General features: G+C 38.2%; 1 protein-coding gene across 1 annotated transcript in view; it reads right to left on the bottom strand.

The window, feature by feature from the left end:
* Nucleotides 1–14,338, bottom strand: part of Cep192 (centrosomal protein 192) — a 92,171-nt gene that overhangs the window by 55,508 nt on the left and 22,325 nt on the right. The window contains exons 13-18 of the mRNA XM_029546817.1: nucleotides 12,947–13,011; nucleotides 11,657–11,866; nucleotides 7,817–7,940; nucleotides 6,355–6,485; nucleotides 714–1,509; nucleotides 509–623 (exon numbers count right to left, since the gene is read on the bottom strand). Of these exons, the coding sequence (XP_029402677.1) occupies nucleotides 509–623; nucleotides 714–1,509; nucleotides 6,355–6,485; nucleotides 7,817–7,940; nucleotides 11,657–11,866; nucleotides 12,947–13,011 (1,441 nt within the window). The remainder of the gene's footprint in view (nucleotides 1–508; nucleotides 624–713; nucleotides 1,510–6,354; nucleotides 6,486–7,816; nucleotides 7,941–11,656; nucleotides 11,867–12,946; nucleotides 13,012–14,338) is intronic.

Genomic DNA, 14,338 nt, shown 5'->3' with positions numbered 1-14,338 from the left:
AAAAAAAAAAAAAATCCACTTTTTTCTCTCTGGGGGAAATGGCTCAGTGGGTAAAGTACTTGTAGGCAATCATGAGGAACTGAGTTTGAAACCCCAGCACCCATGGAAAGAAATACAACAATGAAAACAAACAAAAAACCCACTAAGTATGTGACAGTACGTATCAACAACGCCGCCATATGGGGAATGGATAGGAGGAACCTAAGTAGACTGCTGCCCAAAGCTTACTGGCTTCCATAGACAATGGGGCTGTAGGCTCTGGCAAAAACTCTTTCTCAGGTGGGGAAGCACCTGAAGTAAAGAAACTCAAAGTACTTTAGGTACCACCTTTAATAAACAACACTAAAAATTGGAAATATTTTTTTCTTTTTGATTTTCTTATAATTTAATTTTCCTATACATACTATAAATGTTTTAAATTAATAAGTAGGGATTGATCTGATCAAAACACATTATATGCCTTTAGGAAATTCTCAAATAATAGAAATAAATAAGGTTGAGGACTTACCCTGAGAAGTTTCCAGAAATTTCACTGGGAGAAGAATGACTGAGTGGTGATAGTCTGAAGCTCTCCTCGTCTTGAAAGCCAGATCCACCACTCTCAGGAGAGGCAGTTTTCAAATCTATGAGAAGGGTGTGTTCTCCAGTAAGAACAGAAACCACCTCCAAACAACAACCCACACATCTGCACGATGACCAGCTACTACACTTACCAACACTTTTAGGTAAGACCACAAGACCGTCTTCAAAGGTGACACGCTTGTCACTGCGGCTTGTCTCGCTGACACTCTCTTTCTTCCTTCCATGGTCTCGGGTATCTTGTATTTCCTCACATTGTTCTACAATGCTAAAGGAAGGTACTCTGGGGTTCCTTAGTAATGAGTCACTCCTGGATGCTGCACTGGAAACTGAGGTAGCTTTTTCACTGTTCCGCACATCCAGCAATGTGTCAACAGAGCGGGGCATACTCCCCATGGCCGTGTTTCCATTCTCTCTCGTGTTTGTTCTCAGGGATTCTTGAATATCACGCTCTATATTTTCACCACAGAAAATAGCTTCTGTAGTTTCTTCTGCTTCCCTTGTATTAGTAGCACAAACATTCACCATACCCGTGCCTTGAACAGTCTGCCGTTCGGGCGAACATAAATCCCACATGTCAGATGTGCCTGCTCTTGAAAAGGGCTCTCGTGCACCTTCACAGCTACTAAACTCTGTTTTTGTAAGGTATTTCTCCATATCAAGTACATTGGACCTGTTACTTCTTTCTAAATCACTAAGTAAGACATGAGAGATGGTGGAGCAGTCCTCTTGCAGCTCATCACCCTGAAAAGACTTGCCTCTTCCTTTATTTCTGAGTGCCTTCATCATGGCAACAAGCTGGACAGGGTCAGTGCTCACTGACACGTCTGCGAAGGCTGATGCAATGGTGCTTATTCTAAGTACAGAATCTTCACCTCCAGACAGTGTGCTTTTATATTCCCGAAGCTTGTTATTACCGCAAAGAGTGTCCTAGAAATAAGAAACTTTTATTAAATTTGCTCACTCTACATACAAGGACATGTACAGAGTAGTTAACTTATGATAAAACTTTAAAAATTTATAAATTAGGCACAGTAAGACATAATAAGAACCACAGGTATAAAACTGAGATGAGCCCAAGAGCAAAAACTATAAACTACTCTGGTAAACACATACCAAAACATGTACCTCTAGTGACAACAACAGGATGGGTAATGCTAACTTCCTGCTGAGAATTCCTGGAACCCAACAGCTTGTGGAAAAGCAACGCATTTGCTTAGTGTGCTGGCACAGACCTATAATCTCAGCACTTGGAATGGACAGGCAGGAGACCAGTTCAGTCGTCCTCAGTTACACAATAAGTTCAAGGCCAATCTGGGCTACATGAGAGACTGTTTCAAACAAACAAACAGGAAGGAAGGAAGGAAGGAAGGAAGGAAGGAAGGAAGGAAGGAAGGAAGGAAGGAAGGAAGGAAGGAAGGAAGGAAGGAAGGAAAGATTATGGAGTGGGAAGAAGAAAGTTAGTTTTATTAAACATTATTTAATCAAGGAGACAGGTTATAATTTCTTGGATAACTGCCAATATAGAAAAAAATGTATGAAATTAATAGAAAAAAAAAACCTCATATAACATACAATCTAAAAGAATACCAATAAATAAACAAAGCAAGCTCAGAGGAAACAAGCAACAGACAGAAAGGATTTAAACAGATTCATGGACTAGTATTCCACTAAAGAAAAGGACAAAGGCTGTGAAACTGATTCTTTTTTTAAAATCTTTTTCTCTGTTCTTTTTTTTTTTTTTTTTTTTGGTTTTTCGAGACAGGGTTTCTCTGTGTAGCCCTGGCTGTCCTGGAACTCAGTAGACCAGGATGGCCTCGAACTCAGAAATCCGCCAGCCTCTGCCTCCCGAGTGCTGGGATTAAAGGCGTGCGCCACCACGCCCGGCTCTTTTTCTCTGTTCTTAAATGAAAAAAACATTCAAAATAAGAGTAAGAAAAAATTAAAAGGAAAGGGCTGGCAAAATGACTCAGTGAGTAAAGACAGTTGCCTCCAAGCCTGATGAGCTAAATTCAATACCTGGAGACCAACATGGCACACGGCAGGAGAGAATGCACTCCTGCAAGTTGTTCTCTGACCTTTACACAGTCTCTGAGAAACACGCATATGAACACAAATAAACAAATGCATTATGCTTGACTATAAAAAAAATTAGGGGTAAAACACAGCATGTCAACCCTAAGGGAAAAAGTTTGTGTTTACATGGCTGATAGCAGCCTTAGGAGTAAAAAAACAAGAGGAACAGAAGGAGATGCATAGAATGGTAAAGAGTTGACTAGGCAGACAACTGTGATTTGTATGAATAGACTGAAAATGAAAAACAGATAATCGGGCTGGCGAGATGGCTCAGTGGGTAAGAGTATTGACTGCTGTTCTGAAGGTCCTGAGTTCAAATCCCAGCAACCACATGGGGCTCACAACCATCTGTACAGCTATAGTGTACTCATATAAATAAAATAATAAATAAATCTTTAAAAAAAAAAAAGAAAACAGATAAACACAGTCAAAGTGGATGATGTCAAAACCTAAGTAACTGAAGGAATATAGCACAATAATTTTAAAATGCAATCAACTATCATTCTTATTTAGCATTAATGAAACAAAAAAGGCAAAAGTTAAAGAACAGGTATCTCCTTCAAGTGAACGAAATGCATTTTCAAAAACTGAACAAATCCAGACACACTGGAGATGTCTTAATAAAATAAATGACTAAAAGCAAAAATCTTGAACACAAAACAAGCAACATAAAACCAATTACTTTAAAATCTGGAAAACTGGACTGGAAAGCTAGCTCGGTGGATGACAGCATGAACTTCTGACAAAAGACCTGAGTTCATTCTCACACCGTGTCAAGTGCTTCACAACTGCCCGCAATTCCAAAGTCCAGGGCATAGGCACCCATACACATATGTCCAGACCCTACCCTCAACATACACATAATTTAAACAATAAATAATTCAAGATAGTAAAAATAAAATTAAAAATCTGGAATATCTTATAAATGCTTGAAAACCTAATTAAGTTTTTTTTCAAAATATGTTGAACAGGGATGGGGATATCAATCAGTAGAATACTTGCCTAAGAATGTGTGGAGCCAAGGGTTCTTTTCTCAGCACAACCAAAATGGGAAGGAGAAAGAGAGGGAGAGAGGGAGAGATAAATGCTTTGATAAAGGTCGACTGGGAAGGATGAAAAAAGGAAACTGAATAAAGAAAATATGATATATCAAAACATGGAATGAAAGACGAAACATTGGATGCAGCAAAAACTGTGCTCTAGGATTTCATCCTACAAGATAAGTGTCCATATTAGAAAAATACTAGGAAAAGACAGAAATAATTCAGTGAAAAACAATCAGTGAGCCATTCATCTTTAAAAGTTAGGGGGCGGGGGGAGCTGGAGAGATGGCTCAGCGGTTAAGAGCACTCACTGCTCTTCCGAAGGTCCTGAGTTCAAATCCCAGCAACCACATGGTGGCTTACAACCATCTGTAATGACATCTGACGCCCTCTACTGCTGTGTCTGAAGACAGCTACAGTGTACTTACATATAAATAATAAGTAAATCTTTAAAAAAAAAAAGTTGGGGGGGGGAAAAGAGCTCAAGGCCAGTCTAAGTTACATAACAAGAACTTTTTCTAAAAACAATATTAATAATAAAAATGCCAGGCTAGTTGGCACACACACCTTTAATCCCTGTAATAGGGAGGTTGAGATGGTCTTTATGAGTTCAAGACCAGCCTGGTTCTCATAGTGAGTTCTAGGATAATCTGGGCTACATAGTGAAAATTTGCCCAATCATAAAATATAGAGGAAAACTACAATGATTATAAAATGTTCATGGGTTAGAAGATTCTATTATGCTGGGCGTGGTGGTGCACGCCTTTAATCCCAGCACTCGGGAGGCAGAGGCAGGTAGATCTCTGAGTTCGAGGCCAGCCTGGTCTACAAAGTGAGTTCCTGGACAGCCAGAGCTATACAGAGAAACCCTGTCTCCAAAAAAAAAAAAAAAAAAAGAAGAAGATTCTATTATATAAATATGGTTTTTACTGTTCTATAGCTTAAATTAATCTCATTAAAAGCACATAGTTGTTCGTGGGCTAGTTCTTTGGAATATAAAAACTGTATGAAAATGATTTTAGTAGATACCAAGGCAACAACAATACTACATATCAAAGTAACAATATTTATGAGTGATATAACAGAAAAAAATGATTATCTTGCATACCTGACTTATTAAAAAGTCAACCCATTGGTGAAATAGAGAAAGCATGAAGTAATTAAATAAACAATAGTAGATACTATTGAGTGAAAAGGCTGAGGCTGGAAAGCTGAGTAAGAAGTTAAGAGCACTGGCTACTCTTTCAGAAGCCCCAACTTCAATTCCCAGCACCCACATGACAGCTCACAATCATCTGTATCTCCAGTTCCAGGAAATCTGACACTCTCACACCAATGCTCATAAAATAAAATTAAAGAAGTAATTTAAAAATAAAAAAGTGAAAAGGCTAATAAGCCAGGCATGGTGGATCCCACGTGAGACCACAGCATTAGGGAGGCTGAGATGGGAAGACTTACAAAGTTCAAACCCAGCTTGGACAACATAGTTCGTCCAAGTCTAACTAGAGCTATACAGTGAGACCTTATCTTGAAGAAAAAAAAAGGGGGGGGTGAGGGGGATAAGTCAAAGACTGAAAGAAAATAGGTAAAACTTTCATGACTGGCCAAAGGATCCTACCAAAAGCTATAAGGAAATCCATGAAATGGAACTTCACAAAAGAAACTACCTAAAAGACCAATAAAAGTATAAAAGTACTTAACTTCATTAGCAATCAGAAGAATACAAATTAAATCAAAGAAGTCCCACTACAGAACCACTCAAATGGTTAGTAATACCACTCTGTGAGGAGAGGTCATATATCAACACAAATTATTACAAACCACTGGGAGACAACTATATTGGTGTAGCTACTCCAAAACTATTCTAAAGGAACCTCAGTGTAAGTCATGAACCTTATGTGAACCATCAGTTGCACTCAACAGAGACACAAAGAACAGGGGTGGTGGAGTGGGTCAGCAAACAAGGCAAAGGTTCTAGGTTGTTTCAGCACATCAAATAGCCCAAACATTAACTAACACTCATATAACAGAACACAACATACTAAGGAAAATGACTGACTATGCATTCCTTTAACAAGGAAAAGTTGAAGAACAAAAAGCTAAAGAAAAAGAATGTATGCTGCGTGTCTTTTATACAAAGTTAAAAACAGGTAAGAATTATAGTATTATGATACTATAGTATTACTAGTTACTACTAGTGCTCTGGTAATAAATACTGTTTAGAAAAATCTTTTTAAAAAGAATTCTGAATTATTGACAATATTCATTTTTTTATTGACAATATTTCATTTTTTTTTTCATTCTGTTTTTTCTTTTCACAATTCAAGAGGTAAACACTGACAGTCTGTCTACTGGCCAAGTCAAGAGGGACATCAGATGGGAAGATGTACAAAGGGTAGATGTACACGCCTCAGTGTTGTTCTTCTAGATCTGGGACACACAAACTGTGATAATGCATTCACTCTAAGTCTGCCTTATACATGCTTCTATATGTACATTATAAATTATTTTAAATATTTCTCATTTAAAGGACACTGTAATAAAACTGAAGCCAGAAAAACACAGGCATACGTTTTGCACGGATGACCTCAGTCTGTCTTATTTGAAAACCATAGCACGATAATCTAAGATACCCTTTAGGGAGAGCTTAAGCTACCTCTGTCTGGCTTCTGCTGGTAGTTAGTGTAATGTCATCTTCATCCACCTGGGAATTTCTCTGCAGTTCTTCAGCCTCGAGTGTAACCGATCCTTCACTTGGCAGTGCCTGGGACTGTTCATTCAAGACTCCTATAGGAAATAAACAATATTCAACTTAAAGGCATGTTGTTACCCTCTAGAAAAAAATCTGATAAGTACCAGTCAAAATGATTAAATGCCAAGGGGGAAAAAATATATTTGAACTGTAAACATTAAATTGCCCTCAGTAAGAATGTTTCAATGACAGACATTTGGACAAAGGACAGGCTCTGAAGAAAGTATGTGGATTTATATCGCCTCTAAATTATTTATATAAACTAATTTAATATATTTGACCTTCAAAAATTGATTTCAAAATTATATACTTCTTCAGAATAATTAAAAATGAACTACACCCAGGCTTTTTATCCTTTATCCTGTGAAGCACAGGCACATCCTAGGGGTGTAGAGATGGCTCGGAGGTTAAAAGCACTGGCGTTCTTCCAGAGAACCTGGACTAAATCCCCAGAAACCACACAGCAGCTCCATAGGCACTAGGTAGGCATGAACATGGTGCATAGATACACAGACAGACAAAATACTCAGATTCATACAATAAAATAATTTTTTAAAAAAGAATGGAGCACTATTATAGAGCACTATTATAATCACACAACAAAAGATACTGGATTAGCAAAAAGGAACAGTTCAATAACTTAACTAACGAAGATAGTCTGACTTAAAATATTTTCTATTAGTTGAGAGTGGAAGCACATGCCTGTAGGATCTCTGAGTGCAGGCCAGCCTGGCCTACAGAGTGAGTCCAGGTGAGCCAGGGATACACAGAGAAACCCGGTCTCAAAAAAGAAAAAAAAATTCTATAGCTATTGCAGGAATGTTATATGTATTCTACTTTAAATTTCAAAACATCTGTTTTTATTATTTTTATTATTCCACAACAGTAATAATTTAACAAGCCAAATTTAACTAGGTCATTTTAAATTATTCAAATTTGCAATAGTAGTTTATAAAAAAAAACTTAGGTGGATTTTATCTCTCTTCTCTACTTTCAGTTGAAAAGGAAACGTGAGTGCTGGGCAGTGGTGGTGCACGCCTTTAATCCCAGCACTCGGGAGGCAGAGGCAGAGGCAGGCGGATTTCTGAGTTCAAGGCCAGCCTGGTCTACAGAGTGAGTTCCAGAACAGCCAGGGCTACACAGAGAAACCCTGTCTCGAAAAAAAAAAGAAAAAGAAAAAGAAAAGAAAGAAAAAAGAAAAGTAAAAAAAAAAAGTGAAAATATTAAAAAAAAAAAAAAAAAATCAACTCTACAACCCATGTGGAGATCTTAGAAAGCAATGTGCACATCTTCACCCAGAGAACATGACCTCACAATTACAAAGTTAAGACAACAGATCTTTCAAGTCTTCCATTTAATCCACTACCTGAAGAGAAACCTCGGTAAGGCTGAGTTGTTTCTTTCTCCAAATCACTTCTTGACAAATCAGATTTTATTAATGCAACAGGTTCTCTCTCCTCTGGTGATCTAATAAAATAACCAAATGATGGCTGCAAAAGTAATAAAACACAGATTAATTTTCCTTAATTTCCAACCACTTTGAAAAGCTCTAGATTACTTTATCTACTATGACTAAAACATCCAAAGGAATTCATTCTTGCCATTTAACTTCAAAAATCTAGAGACAAACTTTAACAGTCCATATAGAACCTTTGAGCTAGTTATCCATGATAGCACCTGTCTGCTTGTGGAAAGACCTGAGCACTACATCCTACATGGGGAGAAGAGATGCTGCAGACGAAGCCTTTTGTTTCTTCAGTCACAGCTATCATTTCATCACTGTAACTGATGTTAAGTCAGAGGCGGCACCTTCAGTAACTGTTACGAACACTCACTCTTTATTGCCATTGTTCTGAATAGGGGCTGGTAAAAATGTTATAGAACTTAAATAATGCATTATCTTGCTCTATAGATTAATCTGAAGAAAACATGCCTTGAAAGTAAGCATACGGGCTGGTGAGATGGCTCAGTGGGTAAGAGCACCCGACTGCTCTTCCAAAGGTCCAGAGTTCAAATCCCAGCAACCACATGATGGCTCATAACCATCCGTAACAAGACTGTCTGAAGACAGCTACAGTGTACTTACATATAATAAATAAATAAATCTTTAAAAAAAAAAAAAAAAAGAAAGTAAGCATACTCCCATTGACTTTCATTAAGTTTCAGAAAGATCTAGGTTCAAGGAACTTACTAAAGAGAACTGAATTTGCACTTTCATGAACTGAATTTACATGACTTTCATATCGCATACAGATCTAAAATATGACTTAAGATTCTAGTTGATATTCATTTGGAAGTTTCTTCCCTGGATCCAGTAAGCTGAATATATGAAACTTAACAATACCAAAACAAAACCTCTGAGTCAGATCTCTTTTCCTAAGATCTAACGCTATGATCATCTATTTAGGAAGGAGTTCAGAAAGCCATGCATGGCTTATAATCCCAACACTCACTTAGGAGGCAAAGACAAGTCTATGACTTCAAGGCCAGCTTGCTCTACAACTTTCAGGTAAGCCAGAGCTAGCTACATCCCCCTATATTAAAAAAGAAAGAAAGAAAAGAAATAAGAAAGAAAAGAAGAAAAAAAAGAGTTCAGAGCCAAAAATAATGGCACACAACTACAACTGAACACAGAGTAAGATGAGACAAGAAAACTACAAGTTCAAGGCCAGCCTGGGCTACATAGTGAGACGCTATCTTAAAAACAAGACAATACAAAAGGAATGGTTATTTTTCCATTTCTTTCATAGTCTCTAAAACCCCAATCAACCTACCTCCTTCAAGCATTGCATTTTATAATTCACTACATGGATCAGATGGTTCAAAAGCATGGTTTCATGTTTAGGTTCTGAGGGGCTGGAGAAATGGCTCAGTGTATTTAAAGTGTGTAATGCCTGTAATTCTAGCCCCAGGGTCTGATACCCCCTTCTGGCCCCTACAGGCACTATATGGATGTGCACAAATCCATACACACAGATACATGCATATACACATAAATTTTTAAAATTAATTTAGGGACTAGAGAGATGGCTCAACAGTTAAAAGAACTGACTGCTCTTCCAGAGGACCCAGGTTCAATTTACAGCACCCTACATGATGGCTCTGGCTCACAAATTCATATAATTTCAACTCCTAGGGATCTAACTTCCTCTGACTGCCATGAGCACCATGCAAGTGCACATACATATATAAAGCAAAATACTGATAAACATAAAATAAATAAATCTTCTTTAAAATGTTTTATGTTCTACTTAAGTTGAAGAAACTGATTTCATTACATTGTGCCATAGTTTGGCTCTGGAATGGGCCAGGGCCTATGTACTAAGGACCTAGGGAGCAGCGTAGCACTCCTGGAAGGTGGTGGAACTTTAGGAGGATAGAAGGAAGTTATATCATTGAGTGCATGCCCTTGAAGGGAACATGAGGACACCAGCCACTTCCTTCCTTGTTTCTCTCTCTCCCCCCCCCCGCCCTCTTTGCTCTGCTATCTCTTTTCCTTCTTTACTCTCCCCTCCCTTACCCCTAGCTCCCTCCTAGCTGCCATGAGATACAGTTTCCTCTGCCACACTCCAGCTATGATGAAAGTGCTGACACAGGCTCAAAATAACAAAGCCAAACCACCATGGAGTGAAACATAACTCAAAATAAGCCCTACTTTCTTTAATGAATCTTAGCCATTGTACTACCATCTTACTAGGAAGCTAACACATGCTCTTAGTGAATTCAGCTTTAATAAACACTCTGCAATATAAATTTAACAAATTATGTTACAACTCAAGTTCCCTGTGTAGAATAAATCTTAAATCCTTACACCTTCCTGTTAAAATAGGTCATCCTTGTCCCCAGCCTTCACCACATCTCTTCCCACTGACTAAGCCTCTGCTGTCTGTCCCTCCTCTGTGTTTTAACCATGATGCAGACTCCTGGCAAAGGGAGTGGCAATGTGGAATTGAACCTAAGCAACATGACCAAGCTACTTGCTTCGCTGACTCCAAGTCCTTCCTGAAGTTCAACTGAAATACCACCAATATCCTACCTCACTTATCTTCGCCCTGGCCCCTCACATTAGCTCTATCTGCCTTTGATGAACCACTTGATACCTGTCTCTGGGCCTCACACGCGTGGTTTTCCTTTACCAGGAACACTATTCCTCTGGATCTCTGGATGGCTGCCTCTTTGTTCCATGTCATCCCCTCAGACAGGATGCTAAACAGCAGAGTGAAGCAGCGTTCTGCGCAGTCATTCCTTATAATGCTTACCACTATATAAACTGCTTGCATTTTAAAAATCTATATAACTATCACTTTTTAAAAATCAAAACATTCCAACATTTTAAAACATCTTACAGATGGATAGAATAAATGAATCCTAAAATTCTTCCTACCAACTGACCGCATGATACCAGAAGTTACTCAGTGTATACCTGTGTTGACTACTTTATAAGTAGCAACATGTTTCAACCTTACAAAATCCCACAAAATCATAGAAAGGAGAAATTAGGCACAGAAGATAAACTGTCCAGTGCCATAGGGCTGGTTAAAGGCAGAACCAGAACTGAAACCAGGTCTGACTGACCACAAAGCCTAAGCTTTTAACCACTATTCTGCCAAGCTCCCATTCTGCCTGTGCCTTAATTCTAAGTAAAAGCAACCTGGACTGTGGCTGTCCCCACAAAAACTCATGTTGAGGTTTGGTCCCCAAGATTGTGAGATGATAGGGTCTCTCAGGGGCTTATGTTCTAAGAGGGATGTGCCCTCAGGAAAACATTAGGGTAGGTCTCAGAAAAGTGGTCAAGTAAAGATAAAAGACGGTTATTTAAAGTATGTATGGGGGCTGGTGAAATGGCTCAGCAGGTAAGAGCACCCGACTGCTCTTCCAAAGGTCCTGAGTTCAAATCCCAGCAACCACATGGTGGCTCACAACCATCCGTAACGAGATCTGGCGCCCTCTTCTGGAATGTCTGAAGACAGCTACAGTGTACTTACATATAATAAATAAATAAATCTTAAAAAAAAAAAACTGAAAATCTTTAAAAAAAAAAAAAAAAAATAAGTATGGTTTGCTTCACTTTCCCTTACATACATATCTTTCACACATACCCATTTCCCCACCCACTATGAATTGCTACACCACCTTATCCAGCCTTGGGTCTTGTGCCCCAGCCACACACAATGGACATGAGTGACTTTACCCCTTTCACACTTACTCTTTTTACATCCTCACCACCACCAAGGCAACCAAGAGCTTCAGATCTTTCTGCAAAGAATTCTCCTAATGACAGGCGTAGATAGCTGCCATTATCTTTATCAAAATCTGATGTGCCAAGTGATTTTCTCAATAAATAATAATTGACTGCCGCTACCCAGGATGTATCGCCAAGTGCCACTGAAGTGTTCTGAACATCTATTTTTTCATCCTAGAAAAAGATAAAGTTATTGTTTCATTTTTTTTTCTCAACAAGGCTTCTTGTTTTTCTAATGTGTGAAAGTAAAAATAAAAGAACTAGGAAAACTTAAAAACTAACTTTTTCAAAATGTGGTACAAAACAATTAGATAAACTTAAGAATGAATAACTACTGAAGTCTACAGAACTCATTTTTGTATACCTGTTACAATATGTACTGTCTGAATAAGTTACTTAAACACTAACTGTCACAAAGTAGAATATACACATCTGTACCACACACAATAGGATTACCTTCTGTAAACCGTATGTTTTTAAAGCACAGAGAGATCCATGGAAATTTTAGAAACAATTTTAAGTAAATTAAAGATAAGCTTAGGGGCTAGAGAAATGGTTCGGTGATCAAGAGTGTGAACTATTTCCTATAGAGGATCCAAAGACCACTCCCAGCACCCACATCTATCTGATGGTTCATAGTTGCTTGTAATTATAGCTCCAGAGAGATCTTGTACCACTGGCCTCTGCAGTGACCTACTTATGCATATATTCATATAACTAAAAGTAATTTTTATTTAATTCTTTTTTAAAAAATTTAAGCCACTAGTCTGACAATGACAACATCACCTTGGACCTCGGGATACATGGTAGCAGAAGAAAATCAACTCCCAAAAGTTGTCCTTTGATCTCTATACATGTGCCAGCACACACATGCTGGCCCTAAACATCCCTACCACAGGCACACACTAAATAAACAAGTACAGACCTTTAAAAATTAAGATACAGTTACTGTTCTATTGTTATGGCTATTATGTACAGCACTGGAAATGAAGGGTAGGGTTTTATGTACCAGGCAACTGTACCAGGCAACCTGCTGTGCCTGTAACCTACATTCCCTTACAAAAATATATTTTAGTCTATCAGTTTTCAGCTAGTAAGTTTTCAGCTAGTAACTTAGAACAAAAGAGTTAGTTGCCATACCATGAAAAGAAAAAGTGAAGTAATTCTATAGTAACTGCTTGGGGAAGGTTTTTATCTAAATTTAAATTAATACAAGAAAAATCTAAATTTAGGTTGGAACAAGTAATTTCAGACCTGTATAAATGGATGTTCTTTATTGAATTCTTCTTCATCTTTTGCAATTAAATCCAATGCTTCAGCTTAAAGGAAAATAAGTTTATATAATTATATTCATATCAGCACATACAAAAAGCAAATCTAAAAAATGAAATAATAAGAAAACACTTTGTCATAGGGACGAGTGCACATGTGGGGGAGGTGCACCTCTGCAGGTGTGCCTGTCAGCTAGAGAGGCCACAAGTCAACTGCAGGCGTCTTCCTCTAGTGCTCTAAGTCTTGTTCCTGAGCTGAAGTTCACCTCTTCAGGATGCTGTCAATCCCCCAGCATCTGCCCTAATTACCCAGCACTCATGGGGGTTGTTAAGCACAAAACACTGCCACCTTCTGACCCCAGCTTTTACATGAATACTGGGAACCAGAATGCAGGCCCTCATGCTTGGACAGCAAGCTCTTTGATCCATTACACAACTCCCTAGTACACAAAATACAAATTTTTTAAGTATGTAAAACTTCCATTCACATGATTTATACAACTATATTAAGTATGTAAGGTTGTCAAATTTCCATTAAAATGCACAATACTGTGATTTCAGTTGTAAAAATTTGCCCTAGTTGATTTGTGAAAAGTATTTACATGTAATTCCAATTGAGTGCAAGCATGATAACATGTGCCTAGAGTCCCAGCCATTCAGGAAGCTGAGGTGGTAGAATCATTTGAGCCCAGGAGCATAAGACCAACCAACCTGGTTAATAGCAAGATTCTATCCATAAGAAAAATTCCAGACTCAGGACATAGCTAAGTGGGTAAAGCACTTTCCATGTAAGCAGGAAGACCTAAGTTCAAATCCCAAATACCCATCTAAAAGCCAGACACAGTAGCACACATGCCTATAACCCCTGTGTTCTGCAGGAATACAGAAGAATCTGGAAACTCATGGGCCACCTCAACAGTGAGTAAGAAGATAAGAGAAAACTATCTAAAATAAAAAATAAATAAATAAATAAATAAATAAAGGCACAGACAGACATCTGAGGTTGTCCTGATCCCATACACGAGGCACAAGATGCTACTGTTATGTCTACCTGCATATGAGCACATACACAACACACAAATAAAATAAATACTCATTCTTTAAATTAAGCAAGACTCTGAATAACTTTAGCTTTAAAAAGTTGAGTACATACAAATTAAGAATTTTGTCGGGCTGATGAGTTGGCTCAGTGGGTAAGAGCACCCGAATGCTCTTCCAAAGGTCCAGAGTTCAAATCCCAGCAACCACATGGTGGCTCATAACCATCCGTAACAAGATTGACGACCTCTTCTGGAGTGTCTCAAGACAGCTACAGTGTACTTACATATAAGAAGAAAGAAAGAAAGAAAGAAAGAAAGAAAGAAAGAAAGAAAGA

The sequence above is a fragment of the Mus pahari genome, chromosome 15, assembly GCF_900095145.1.
Source record: "Mus pahari chromosome 15, PAHARI_EIJ_v1.1, whole genome shotgun sequence".
Taxonomy (NCBI): domain Eukaryota; kingdom Metazoa; phylum Chordata; class Mammalia; order Rodentia; family Muridae; genus Mus; species Mus pahari.
The sequence above is the reverse complement of the archived record's forward strand: the minus strand, read 5'-3'. Positions and strand labels throughout refer to the sequence as shown.